At 41.0% G+C, this 13525-nt stretch overlaps 1 protein-coding gene across 1 annotated transcript in view; it reads right to left on the reverse strand.

Annotated features, from left to right (window-relative positions):
• The window catches only part of PDE1C (phosphodiesterase 1C), a 296339-nt gene that overhangs the window by 253575 nt on the left and 29239 nt on the right, over positions 1 to 13525 (reverse strand). Inside the window, exon 3 of the mRNA XM_057376150.1 lies at positions 8987 to 9158. Within this exon, the coding sequence (XP_057232133.1) occupies positions 8987 to 9158 (172 nt within the window). The remainder of the gene's footprint in view (positions 1 to 8986; positions 9159 to 13525) is intronic.

Consider the following 13525-nt stretch of genomic DNA (forward strand, 5'->3'; position numbering starts at 1 on the left):
GGAAGGAAGGAAGGAAGGAAGGAAGGAAGGAAGGAAGGAAGGAAGGAAGGAAGGAAGGAAGGAAGGAATTGTAAATTAAGAAATTGTAAATTTATAAATTGTGCTAACTGGTCTGAATATTTGCATGAATTTGTAACAGTTTCTGCCAAATTTCCCCTTCTTATTATTTGCCTACGAATGTTTAATAGATTTCACCTGAGTTATGGTTGCACACAGATTTTTGTTCAGAATTGTAAACTTTAGTTAAAACTAAGAAAAACCTTGAAAGTCAAAATTATTTCCATTTTCCATTAAGACTTGAACACTTGTAGAAAAGGCTCCATTGTCTAGAAGACTTTTGAGCACAGCTTTCATTTGCAGGTTGAACTATAACCAAGTCCAGAATATTGAAGATGAGGACAAAGAGTCTGATTTTGACTAACAATGTCATAAAAAGTCAGTGTAATAGATCTACAACATGCCAAATAATGAAATTTTTACATACCTATGAAGCAGCTCTGCAGCAATCTCGTGTCAGTGGCAAAACAATACTGAGTGATACATAGCAGTAAGTGCCTTGCAAATGCCGCAAAAATGTACACAGAAATTTGCCTGCATTTGTGTCACAACTGATCAGAGATTCTGGCACCTGCATAAAAGGATGGTGATCTGGACACTGGATGTGTTCCACTACCCACACAGTTCTCCCACCAAAAGGATGTCTCTCGTGCCTGAGAACAACAAATTTATGTTGTTTGGGAAGAACAGGCCAGGTGGCCTCCAGCCCATTTCCAGTGTTATTTGTCTGAAAACTCAGCTGTTCCTTCCCATTATGAGATACTCATTAAAGTCACTTCACATCAGAAAAGCCTGGAAATCTGCATGTGCACAAAAAATACCATGCTGGGTAAAACCACATGGGTGAGAGGAGGAGGTCGTGTTGTATGACCTTTGAGATGTCTACCATTCTGTTAAGCCATTGATCAAGTTCAGCTATGTCTAAAAAGTTAATGGTATATACATACAGATATTTCCTTAGGAAAAGGACAATCAGTTTTCCTTAGGAAACTAGGCTTAAAATTATGGCAATAGGAATTACAGGCATACGAGTTTGGTATTAATATGTAGAGGCTATTAATCTCTCATGGTGGAGATAACTCAATAATATTTTATTAAACACTTCTTTATCAGAATAATTAATGTGTTTTCCGATACACAAACTTACCATGCATATATAGTTTATAGTTTCTTCTATAAATCTGAAGGGAAGACTGCTGGCAAATTCAGTAAGCCAGGCAACTAATAGTCCCTGGAACAGCCTTGGCATGCAGATATTTAAGACTCATATGTTTGTATAGGCATACAACATACATATAAAAACATATCCACCCTCTCTGTGTGCCGGGTCTCAACACAGTCCATCCATGCCATTGCAGTTGATCTGATGCTGATAAAACCAGAACTGGAATTTCTTGCACAGCTACTAAACAAATGCTCAGAGTTTATTACGATACAGGATTCAGTTGATATACATCAGGCAGAGAGGTGCGGTCAAAGACAGTTATTGGTCAGTCCTCCAAGTAAGACCTTCTGGACTTAGTTTATCCATGGAGCTTCAAACTGTCATTTCCATTTCAGAAGTGGATTTGTTCCCTGTTATTCAGAGGCACATTTCTATTCTAAAACACACGTCACTGTCTTTCCTTATAATCAATAATATATCTATCCCATGAAGAAAACTATGATATTWAAAAAAAAAAATAAATTTCTCTTTCAACTGCCTGAAATGCACCTTCTCCTTGGACCCCACAGGGATACACACAAAGATAACTAGAAAATAAAGCTTTTGAACAGTTCTGCTCCTCTTATCATTCCCCTTCTGGCTTGTAAATCTCAGTCTACAAGAAATGGGTACAGAGCTCTGACAAAGCATAACATGAACCTAGAAGGGAGACATGATTAAAAGGAGCAGAGAGACAAACAATGTTTTAATGATAAATGAGACCTGAATCTGTTGTAGATGAGTTTACAATACAATGAGAAAGTGTATTTCGCATATTCAGCCCAGGCAGTTATTTTTTTATCATTTTAACAAGTTAGGGAAAGTGAAATTCATGTCTCTTATTTGTGTGATTGGGTTTTTTAAAATCCAGATAAAAGATGTATTAAACAAATGTTGAGACCCAGCAAGGAGGGAGGATAGGCTTTATTGTATCCATCATTTAACCCTAAACACCTGTACTTTGCATAGTCACAGCTGTCCTGCACAACATGACCACCCTCTCCAATTTTCAGACCCCCTGTACTGGTGTAAGTCACAGACAAGCTTTGATGCACAGAGATTGTCAAAATGTGAGAGGTGGTAAAGCAGGAGTCCTGCAGGTCCCTCTGTCAACTGACTGGAGATAGGCCCCCCTCTCTGTCAATTCACTGCTATGACTCAGACAGGATAGTGAAGTAAGGCTCATAGCTGTTATTCCCATTGACATAATCTTGAAATCCAAGAATCATAAAATAGTGTGAGTTGGAAGGGACTTTTTAAAGGCCATGTAGTACAGCCCCAGGAATATTTTCAACTATATCAGGTTGCTCAGAGCCTAGTGCAACCTGACCTTAAATGTGTCTGGGGATGGGACATCTACCATCTCTCTAGGCAACCTGTTCCAATGTTTTACAATCTGCATAGTAAAAAAATTTTCCTCATTCTAACTAATCTAAATTGACACTCCTTCAGTTTAAAGCCATTACCCCTTGTCCTGTAACAAGAGGTCCTACTGAAAAGTGTGTCCCTATCTTTCTTAAAAGCCCCTTTTGAGTACTGTAAGGTCACCGTGAAGTTTCTTTGGAGCCTTCTTTTCTCGAAGCTGAATAGCTCTAATACATTCGGTCTTTCTTCATAGGAGAGGTGTTCCATTCCTCTGATCATTTTTGGTGCCCTACTCTGCACCTGTTCCAAGAGGTCTCTTCTTTCATGTGCTTGAGAACTGTAGAATTCGACACAATACTCCAGGCGGGGTGTCATGAGAGTGGAGAAGGGGAGCAGAATTATCTCCTTCAACCCTTTGGCAATGGTCTTTTGATTCTGACCAGGGCACAGCTTCCTGGGCTATGAGCAAGCTCTGTTGGCTCATGTCTTGCCTCTTATCCACCAGCACTTCCCCAAGCCATTCTCTGCTCTCAATTTCTTCATTCTCCAGCTTCTATTTTACTGGGATTTGCTCTGAGCCAGGTGCAGAACCCGGCATTTGAGCTTGTTGAATCATATGACATTCTCATGGGCCCATTTCTCAAGCTTGTCCAGGTGCCTCTGGTGCTTTAGATGTACCAAACACTTGTTCTGGTGTCACATGCAGATTTGCTGAGTATGCACTCTATCCCTTTGTCTATGTCGCTGATAAAGAGATTAAGTAGCACCAGCCACAATATGGATCCCTTCCACAGGGATCCATATTGGGTCCCCAAACTGCTGATCACTACCCTGTGGATGTGACTGTCAAAATAATTCCTCCTCCAGTGAACAGTCCCCCCATCAAAACCATCTCTCTCCAATTCAGAGACGATGCTGCGAGGAACCATATCAAAGGCCTTAAATAAATCCAGATATATTTTGCCTAAAATCAGATTAGATCCCTTCTCTTGTCCACTGTTGTAATCACTTCATCAGAGAACGTTATCAAGTTGATCAGGAGAGACTTTGGTGAAACTGTGGTGGTTGTCTCAACTGATGTCCCTCCCAAGTGCCTTAGCATGGCTTCTAGGAGAGCCATAATCTTCTCAAGCCCAGAAGTGAGGGTGACTGGTTGATAGTTCCCAGGATCCACCATGCTACCTATTTTAAAGATGGGTACAATGCATCTCTTTTTCCAATCGCCAGGGTCTTCACTGGGTTGCCATGACTTCTTGAATACCATGGAGAATATGCTTGGCAACTACATCAGCCAAGTCGCGCAGCGCATATTACCATAGACTTAAGTATAACCAGGGCCCTCAGGTGGTCATGAACAGGATCTTCACTTACTGTGGGAAACAGTTTCCTTCCCCAGTCTCCATCTAATAGTTCATCCATTCAAGAGATGTGGGAGAAGAGAGAGGTTGCTGCTGAGACCTGAGACAAAAAAGTTTTTGAGTGCCTCAGCCTTTGCTTTGTCCAGTGTTATCAGTCTGCCAACCTTGCTTGTCATCTTCTTTGACCTTTCTTTTCTGTCTGTCATACTTGTAGAAGCTCTTCTTGTTATTCTTTGCTTGGCCAAGTTCAGATCTAGCCTCACCTTTGGCCTTCCTCACCTCGTCCCTACAAAACTGGGCTGTATCCCTGTATTGTTCCCAGGAAGCCTGTCCTTACTTTCCCTGCCTGTGCACATGCTCCTTGCTGTTTAGTGTGACCAGCAGGTCCTGACTCAGCCATGTTTGCCTCTTGCCTTCCTGGCTCAGGTTTCTTGTGCTCTTGAGATCTATAGAAAGCACTGTTAAAAGATCTGCCAACTCTATTTCAATCCCTTTTCCCTGAGAGCAGTATCCTGAGTGAGCCTATTGACTAGCTTTTTAAAGAGCTTGAAGTTTTCTTTCCTAAATTCCAGGGTCCTGACTTAACCCTGACCCATATCCCTCAGGACTGCAGACTCCACCAGTACACAATCACTGCAGCCCAGTGACTCCATACTTGATATAACCAATAACTGACTTGCATTGGTGGCCATCAGGCATACTATCAAAATCTCTCTGGTAGGACCATTACCTGACTTAAGAAGTTATCCTCCCTGCATTCCAGGAGTGTCCTGGATTGCCTAGGGCTCTCTGTGCTACTTTTCCAGCAGATGTCAGGGTGGCTGAAGTCCCCCAGAATGATGAGAGCCTGTGAGTGTGATGCCTCCTGCAGCTGGACAAGAATCCTATCAACAGGATCCCCTTGATCAGGCAGGCCGTAGTAGACACCAACAACAATGTTCCTTTTGTTGACTCAATCTCTAATTTTACCCATATGCTTTAGGCCATCTCATGGCTGTTCCTCAGAGAGAGTCTTTACATCCTGTCTTTTGATGTAGACGATAACCCCTCTGCCTCTTCTTCCTCTCCAGTTCCTTCTGAACCATCTGCAGCAATCAATAGCAATACTCCAGTCACAGGATTCATCCCACCAAGTTCCAGTAATGACAGTGAGGTCATGCTTTCTAACAACCGGGTGGCTTCAAGCTCCCTCGGTTTGCATTGGTATAGTCACGTTTGAGGCTCATAGGCTGACTCCTAACATGTAGTGTTATGACTGAAGCTTTTACATTTGGAGCGCTGCAGTACCACCTCTATGCTGTAGACCAAGTGACCACAAGATGGCAGGAGCAAGCGTTTACATCACCCACAACTAAACCTAAAATATGAAAGGATTTGCTACCAGTGAGATTTAAAATCATAAAGCAGAACAGACACTGATAAACAAAAACAAACTGTCCTTGGAAAGACAAACTTTGCACCCGGCATATGAAAAGCCAGGTGAGCGAGGCTGTTACAAAGCCTCAAGTTGAAAACTGGAACTATATTGAAAGGTAACAGAAATTAAGAACACTTGCAAGCCTTGAGCTGAAAAACAGTCTGACATTGAAGGAATTGAACCTGCCTTTCTGGTTCCCAGGTCTTATGGCCTTGGTAACAGAAAATATGCATCATGTCCTGGTACAGCATATCTGCACAGTTATCCAATAAAGCTTGTCTGGAATGGGACAGATGGTCTTTGCCTCACCTGAGGCCTGCTACCCTGATTTATCTCTAATGTTGCCACTCAAAGGCCCCAAGTGCTAGATAGAGCCAGCTGAACAACTCCGAGATTCCAGACCAACTTTACCTGTCCATGCAAGCCCTGGACCAAGATGGAAGGCTGCCCTGAATATGGTTTAGTTTTTTACAGATGAGCATATTAATTTTGCCCTGGGTGTCTCACTCTGCTTGTGCTATGGTATCTCCTATCACAAGTTCCTGCACAGTCTTTATATCCTGTAAGCACAACTCCAGCCATATTTCTCAATGCAGTGTTTCAGGTCTCCAGACTGAAAATAGCACTGAATATGTCCTATACATCAAAACAAGTCTAAGAGAAATCATGTCATCTTGGACACATGAAATTTTCAGCTGAAGCACCCAATTGTGAACCCTTGATTCATCCAGGCAGTAGTCTGGGGGACGAAAGCAGCAGTTTCTCTTGCATCATCTAACATAAAGATTTTGCACACTTCTAGGTGGCATTTGTAGAACAGCATCCAAAATGGTTTTGTTTCTCTGCTCCTCCTGGTGGGTGCCAGCCCAGCATTATCAAACTGTCTGCTTGGGTAGTGCTTCCAAGGATTAGCATACACAAGTTAAAGCAGCCTATAAAGTTGTTACACAGCTTCCTTAACAGCTCATTAAGTACTGTTAATTCTTATAGATACTGCACTACTTCTCATTAGAGGGATCTTGCAGATCAGAGAGCAGATTTAGGAAGAATGTTACAGACTTCAGTGTTGGCAACCACTGACATATCCAGCCAATATCCAAATCACACAGCCCTGAAAAATCCATATGGCCACCACTAAATATTCCTGGGCATCAATTCACAGCCTTGCACAGCTGTTGAAATATACAATGACGATAGCTCCTGTTGTAGTGAACTTCCATATTTGTGTGAAGAAAATAATGTGTTGTATTGGTTGCATTAAGAGTGGACCAAGAAGCTAATCACTTCTATGTCTCCAATTACCTTATTTCCCTTGTAAAAATGGATAAACTACAACAATTCAACTGTATTTTCAAAAGTAATTCAAACTCAGATATCTACTGTCTTTGATAGTCTAAATGTCAGTGACAAGGGATTATGAAATCTGTATTTTAAACACTGCAGTGGTATAACCAGTCAGGACTCAAAATAACTTGTAACTGTTAACTCAGTGCATTACATCAAACAAGTACATATTACAATCTCTTTCAAAAAAGACATTGTAAAATGATTATAGAAAACATCAAGACCATCAAAACATTTTTAAATTATGAAAAGATCATGCATCATGTGTATTTGGGATGTAAAGAGAGGGTTGGTTTCATTTCAGTTTTGCTTTACATCTGGATTACAATGGATTATTACTGCAGGAAAGGTATACCTAAAAAGATTGAAAAAAAAAACACATTCATCCTTTTACATTTAAATGTTCTTCAAGCTCAAATCTAGATGTAAACAAAATTAAAAATTGATCCTTCTTGATTTTCCAAGCTACAGAAGAGCAATTACACAGTAGAAAACAGGACCTAATACAAGATGTGGTGACTGGGATTTCATGCTGCTTATATGTAGTCATGTAAAAGATACAAAATCACAAGGAAGTGTGACTCATTTACCATTGGATAGACATTTTCCTAGCTGCATAAAAGGAATAGTGTTGTCATATAGTGCTTTAGCAGCAGCAAATCAGATGCAGTAAGGGAATTGCTGCATTTCACAGTTTTTCGCAGTATCATTGAAAAAATAGGCTTTGTTCTTCTTTCTGTAAAACTAGTTCRTCTAAGCCAAACATCACCCCAATTCCTACCACAACATTTACTCACCAGATTCTTAATTTAGCCATGCTAGACTGGACAACTTGTAAAGAACATTTTTTTCTCCAAAAGCCACCAGGGGAGAAAGATCTTCTCCTAATGTTTAGTAAATAAGAAACAAGGAAAGCTGATGCCTACCAGTCAATCAATGGCATTCAGACAAAACAGTCAAGGAAAGGCTTAAAGATCATGACATGCAGAAGACCCCAGTGAATCAACCCATCATTCTAAGATGCTGCTTCTAAGTCTCAATTAGCATGATAATATCAAGCAAACAAACCAATCAGAGATACAAAGTGTTTAAAAGCCATTAAATACCATAGGCCATCATAAAAGGGGAGTCCAGGCTCTGAAACACTTGTCTTGGATCATTTAAATGTGAATATTAAAGAATGAAAATCCACTATGAAATTCACTTTATGGTATTATTCTTTTAAACAACAAGCAGTTATGAATATAACAATATCTGAAATTATATATTTGAATATAACAAATATCTGAAATTATTACATAATATAATGACTCAATCAACTACCTTCAAYATACTGTTTTTATGAAGAGTGAAACAAGTTTGACAGACTCAGGTATAATCAAAATCACTCTAGTCAGAAAAAATCCTCCAAATCAAAACATTTTTTTTAAACACATGCATGTTTAATATAAAAGTAGAGCACAGTTTTCCAAAAACCAAAAATAAGCTGAAAAAACATTTTGAAAAACCAATTCTCCCACTCACTTTGCTTTTTCTGGGCACACCAATTTTCACATTTCAGTCAAAGATCCATTGTATGGCCTATGGCTTCTCTGTTTTACCTCACTTTGAGAGAACAATTTTCAGATAACATGTTTCCAAGAAATATATGGCAATTGTACATCGACAGCATTACATAACAAAAGTGGAAAACACAACGATATATATCTATCACACTTTTTWAAAAGATAGATATATGACTCTAAAACAGCAGAAATCAGTTTTTGCAATACTTTGGTCAGAGTCCTTCTGCTTCATATTAATGCTAGCCAGTTCTCAAGATACTACATCGATAGGAAAAACTCTAACTCACCCTTGCATCAATGAAGCACATCATTTGACCTGAAGTGCAATTATTTATTATTAAATCACTTTCAGATGAAGCAATGCCAACATTCAATGAAACAATACCAGCCTTCAAAGACATCTTCATAAAATGAGCTGTCTTTGCTGATTATTTTGACTTGTTACAGATTTTCTGCCTAGTAAACATTCTTTTAGGGAGCCTAATGAAGTCTAAGAAATGAAGGACAAAGCCAGTCAACATTATTTACGGATTTCTTTTTATACTCTTCAGTACAAAAATATGCAGCATTACAGAATCTGTCAGTATCCATTTCTGCCACCACACCCACACTGCAGATTTAATCTTAAAAATATATCCTCTCAAAAATAAATGAAGTAAACTCATGTCAATCAGACCTGAAAGATGCTTTCACCAATGCCTCAGGACTGTCCACTGGTGGTAGTTCATCTGCTAAGATTTCCTCGGGAGGTCTAGGGTCATTGATAATAGCCAGCTTTGGCCTTTCCTTGAGGTTGCCGGTCAGCGCACTGATAACAGTACTCCAAAAGCAGTTATGTGATTTAGACCCTGAAAAAACAGAGTGAGAAGGAAAACAAATCCATAGACTTATTGCCCAGTGTGTCAGAATTCTGAAAAACCAAAGTGGTCTGCTATCACTTTACCTTTGCATGACTACATTTTGGGATTAAGCCTGAAAACCTGAAAAAAGTTCAAAGTGGAAATAAGCACAAATATTAGTGTCATTCCAAATGCAAAACTGTGATACTTCGAATAAAAATATTTTATTACAGAACATGAAGCTTCAAACCTCTAGAAAAACATCCTCTCCGCATCACACTTAGGTTGTAGCTTACTATGTGTTGATGTGGCTCTTTAACCAAACAACTCGCTAAAAAACAGAGTATCACATCAATACAATACTCATCACTGACATTCTTAGACTACAGTTAAAAGTAGTTAAATTATAGATAAAAGAGGTTACTTCAGGACTACTGCCAGAAAATATATTTATTTTTGTCAAAACTTCAGCTTCTCACAGTAGATATTTAAATGCTGATTTCCATGTATTATTTTTTATATATATCTAGAAGTGCCATCAAGTGGCTCTAGCATGTCATTCAGAGAATCCATCCTTATTTGTAAATCTAGTTCCACTGACAAAGTACAGGTAGCATAATTCAGTCATATGTCCTCCCTGCCTCTGGAAAAGAGTATATGACTTAAATTTTGTTAAGTGTGTGCTTCATATTTTCAAATATTTCCTAAGAGTTTCTGAATAAATTAGGCACTTCTGAAAATCCCAGCAATACTACCATAATTAACATCTCTGTCATATTCTAAACTTCAGGTATTATAGAATGATTCATGACTTCTAGCAGACCCTGTTTCAATAAAAACAGTTAAGTACAGAAATTATTATTAGCTGATGAAATTAGGTTATTTAATTTCAGACTTCCCACAACAGAGGTGCAGCAAGCATTAGTCTTACTATATTCCAACCTAGTAATACAAACCAATTCTGCTAGTAGTGGTTCTCCAAGGGCTTTGTAACAATATGCAAAATTTTTTTAAAAACTGGAAAATGGGGTATCTCTGAAGCCAGAAACTAGTTTTAATTAGGGATTATACCGGTAAAATTTTGTAGTATTTTCCCAACTTGTATATCAATTATTTAGTGGACATAATACATGGATTGAGGGTAACTTTTTGATGCAATATATATTAAGTACACAAGAGGAAACAAACCAGAAGAGCTGTTATCCCATGAGAATAAATCACAAAAACTATCCTCTCAGAAGCAGCAAAATCTGCTGCTATGGACAGGAGCTGGCAGAACATTTTTTGCTGGCTGTCTTAAATATCTTATTTTCACAAACTTTAAGTGGTACAACAACAGAAGATTAGCAATAATCCTCATCTATTTTCTCCATTCCGTAATTATTTTCTGACTGTTTCGCAGGCAGTCAGGAAAACTCCATATTCTTTGCTCTAAAATGTCAGCAGCTACCTAATGTGGAAGAACTATATTTACCCAGAGTTAAAGGTAGCCTTGACATTCTGTGTTGAGGTTTGTGATGCAATAGCAAGAAATATTACTTTTCACATCAGGTAGTCCAAAGCTAAATAATGACTACACAACAACAGCAGAAATAAATGCAACATCAATACATTTTTATTATTCAAGGACTTGTTATGGCTGTTTCTGTCCTCTGGACAATGGTTAAGGAGCCCCTTACACTCCAGCCATCCAAGACTTTCATTGTTGGGACTGAAGCCTCTTTGCAGAGAACAGCTCTGGCAAATTGATATTGCCCTACTTGACTCACTACATACACTGCAATGTCGTAGTCAGACAAAATTTCCGTGACCAGTTTGTCCCCAGGTTTCCTATAGCATGTCTGGCTCCCATGGTTCTCAACATTGTAACAGCTGAAGTGGGATGCATCCAGGGAAGTATCCCATAAAATCAATCCCAGGATTTTAATACCCTTATCGTCTATGCACCCATTTCAACACTGGTATTTATTCTGAGGTCTTCTCATCCTTCATTGGCTCCTACAAGAGTCTCTGGGTGACCAGCCACTCTAACCCTCCTCACCCTACCAGAGATGGCTCAGGTCCCCATGCCCTTTTTTACTCAAATGGTCTGCCCCAGATCATGTCTTAATGCCTGGGGCTCTCACCTTTTCCCCAAAAGCTATAACTTGCACACCAAGCTACCTGCATTAGGTATAGACCTCAACAGTTTTCACTTTCTTTTAATTAAGCACACCATACATTAAAAGGAAAAGGAAAAAGCTTTCAAGACATTTAACCACTACCCTTACATACCATATTATCACAAGTAACAAACACTGAAGAATTAAGGCTAGGATGATTGTCATAGAGCAGAGTACAATATTATTGAATCTTGTGCACAAGTGCTCAAATAATTACCAATTCAGAAAAGGATTCTCAGAAGTCAGTTATTGCACAACTGATGGATTATCCACCACTTGTTTGATGTGAGAATGCTGTATCCAATTTTCCTAACCTTAAGTTTTAACAGCAAAATAGGAACACCATAAAACTATTTATAACCATAGAATATCCTGAGTCAGAAAGGATCCGTCAAGATCATTAAGTCCAACTCCTGTGTGGTAAGCCGTTATGGGGCCTAGGCCTGGTAAGGGCAGAGAAGGTCCGTGAAGGATCTGGAACATTCGGTTCCACCGTTGGCCGACAGCCGGCAGGCGCTGTAACAGTTCCAGTCRGGTCTATCTCGAGYGCCCGCGAGGCCGTGAGAAGCCACAATATAACCCTATGGTGAGGGTAGTCAGCACGAGCCCCCTGCAACGGCAGAGCTACCATATAAGGAAATTTAGAGCGTTAGTAAGAGCTTCTGTATGTTAAGTTACCCTTATTCCTGTTACAAAAAGCGTTACGTCTAACTGCCGCCGCCATTACGAGCCAAGGGTATAAAAAGCCTCGGCTTCCGTTAATAAAGYGGAYGAGATAGCACGTACAACCAAGTCTACGAGGTCGTTTATGTGTCTCTCCCCGTCTCCTTGCAAATGGCCGCGCCAACAAATTGGTGACCACCGACATGATAGGGGTCCAGCAGATTGGTGAACATCGGCGCGTTTGGTGTCCGACAAATCAGGACAACGCCAACCCGAACGGGACCACTCCGATTTGGATTGGGACGGCGGGCACGCAGGTCGTGAGGCCGGAAGGTCACGGCAAGGGGACGTTAAATCGTCACGCCCGAAGAAAAAGTATTTCGGGACGGCAAAGTGCCATAGCGGCACCGGCCCCGAGTGTTCCGGAAGAAGACTCGGCTGACGGATTTTAACGAGCTCAGGTCTCTGGATTTGGAGACGGAAGTTAAGGGAGCTCGGGTCTCTGGAATTGGAGACGGGATTTTAACGAGCTCAGGTCTCTGGATTTGGAGACGGAAGTTAAGGGAGCTCGGGTCTCTGGAATTGGAGACGGAATTTGGGGAGCTCGTGTCTCTGGATTTGGAGACGGAATTTGAGGAGCTCGGGTCTCTGGAGTTGGAGACGTAGAAGTGCCGGCGGAATATTTTCGGTACCGTGATTCGGGAGCATCGCAAGGAAGCAACCGGCCGACGGCGTCGCCGCGGAAGCCTTGGTAAGAATTGCTRCAGCRCTTGGGGGGTTTAATATGGATAGGCAGGTGGCTCAGTTGCTTATAAGTTTTTTAGAAAAGCGAGGAGCCAGGGGATTAGACCTTCATAGGGAGATCCCAGAATTRATAAGTTACGCATATAATCAAGGAYGTTTTACAGATCCGGCTACTGTATTCAGAGTAGCGGAGTGGAGAAAGCTCTCCAACAAAATTTGGGATGCTTTATCGTGTGATGATGAGACAGCCGTAAGAATGGGGAAACTATATACAGTGGTTATGGGTGAAATATTTAAATTCCAGGCAGAAAGGAAAGCGGCCCAACAAATTAACATCACGCAGGAGGGGGATTTAAAATCAGACCCTAGTCATTCCGATTGTCCTTTACCCCCTACCGCGTGCTCCGTCAGGCTGCCACCCTCCGCRAGCCCAGAGCCTAGTGGGCCCGACTCCGTATCTGGAGGTTTGGGGCCTACGCAGCCGTCTGTTCCACCGGTGTTGCGGTCTTCCGCGCCGCCACCATTTCCGCTGCAGTCGCCATGTCGTCCTCCTAGCGAGGCCGGAAGCGACCCGGTAGAGGYCGCTCCGCAGGGGGGCCTGGGAAGCCCCGGGGAGGAGGGCGACTCGGCAGCTGCCGTTACGCGGAGTAGAAGGAGCATGTGGACCTCAATTGCGCAAGAATGCGTACGTTGCGGAGATGCAGAAGGCTTAGAAGCAGTAAAAGATCTTGCGTGTCCGGTTGTATTCAACCCAGCACCGCAAGGAGATATAGACGCAACCATTACTGCTCTTGATTGGAAAATCCT

The sequence above is a fragment of the Malurus melanocephalus genome, unplaced genomic scaffold (assembly GCF_030028575.1).
Source record: "Malurus melanocephalus ecotype Western Australia unplaced genomic scaffold, MMel_1.1 scaffold_271, whole genome shotgun sequence".
NCBI lineage: Eukaryota > Metazoa > Chordata > Aves > Passeriformes > Maluridae > Malurus > Malurus melanocephalus.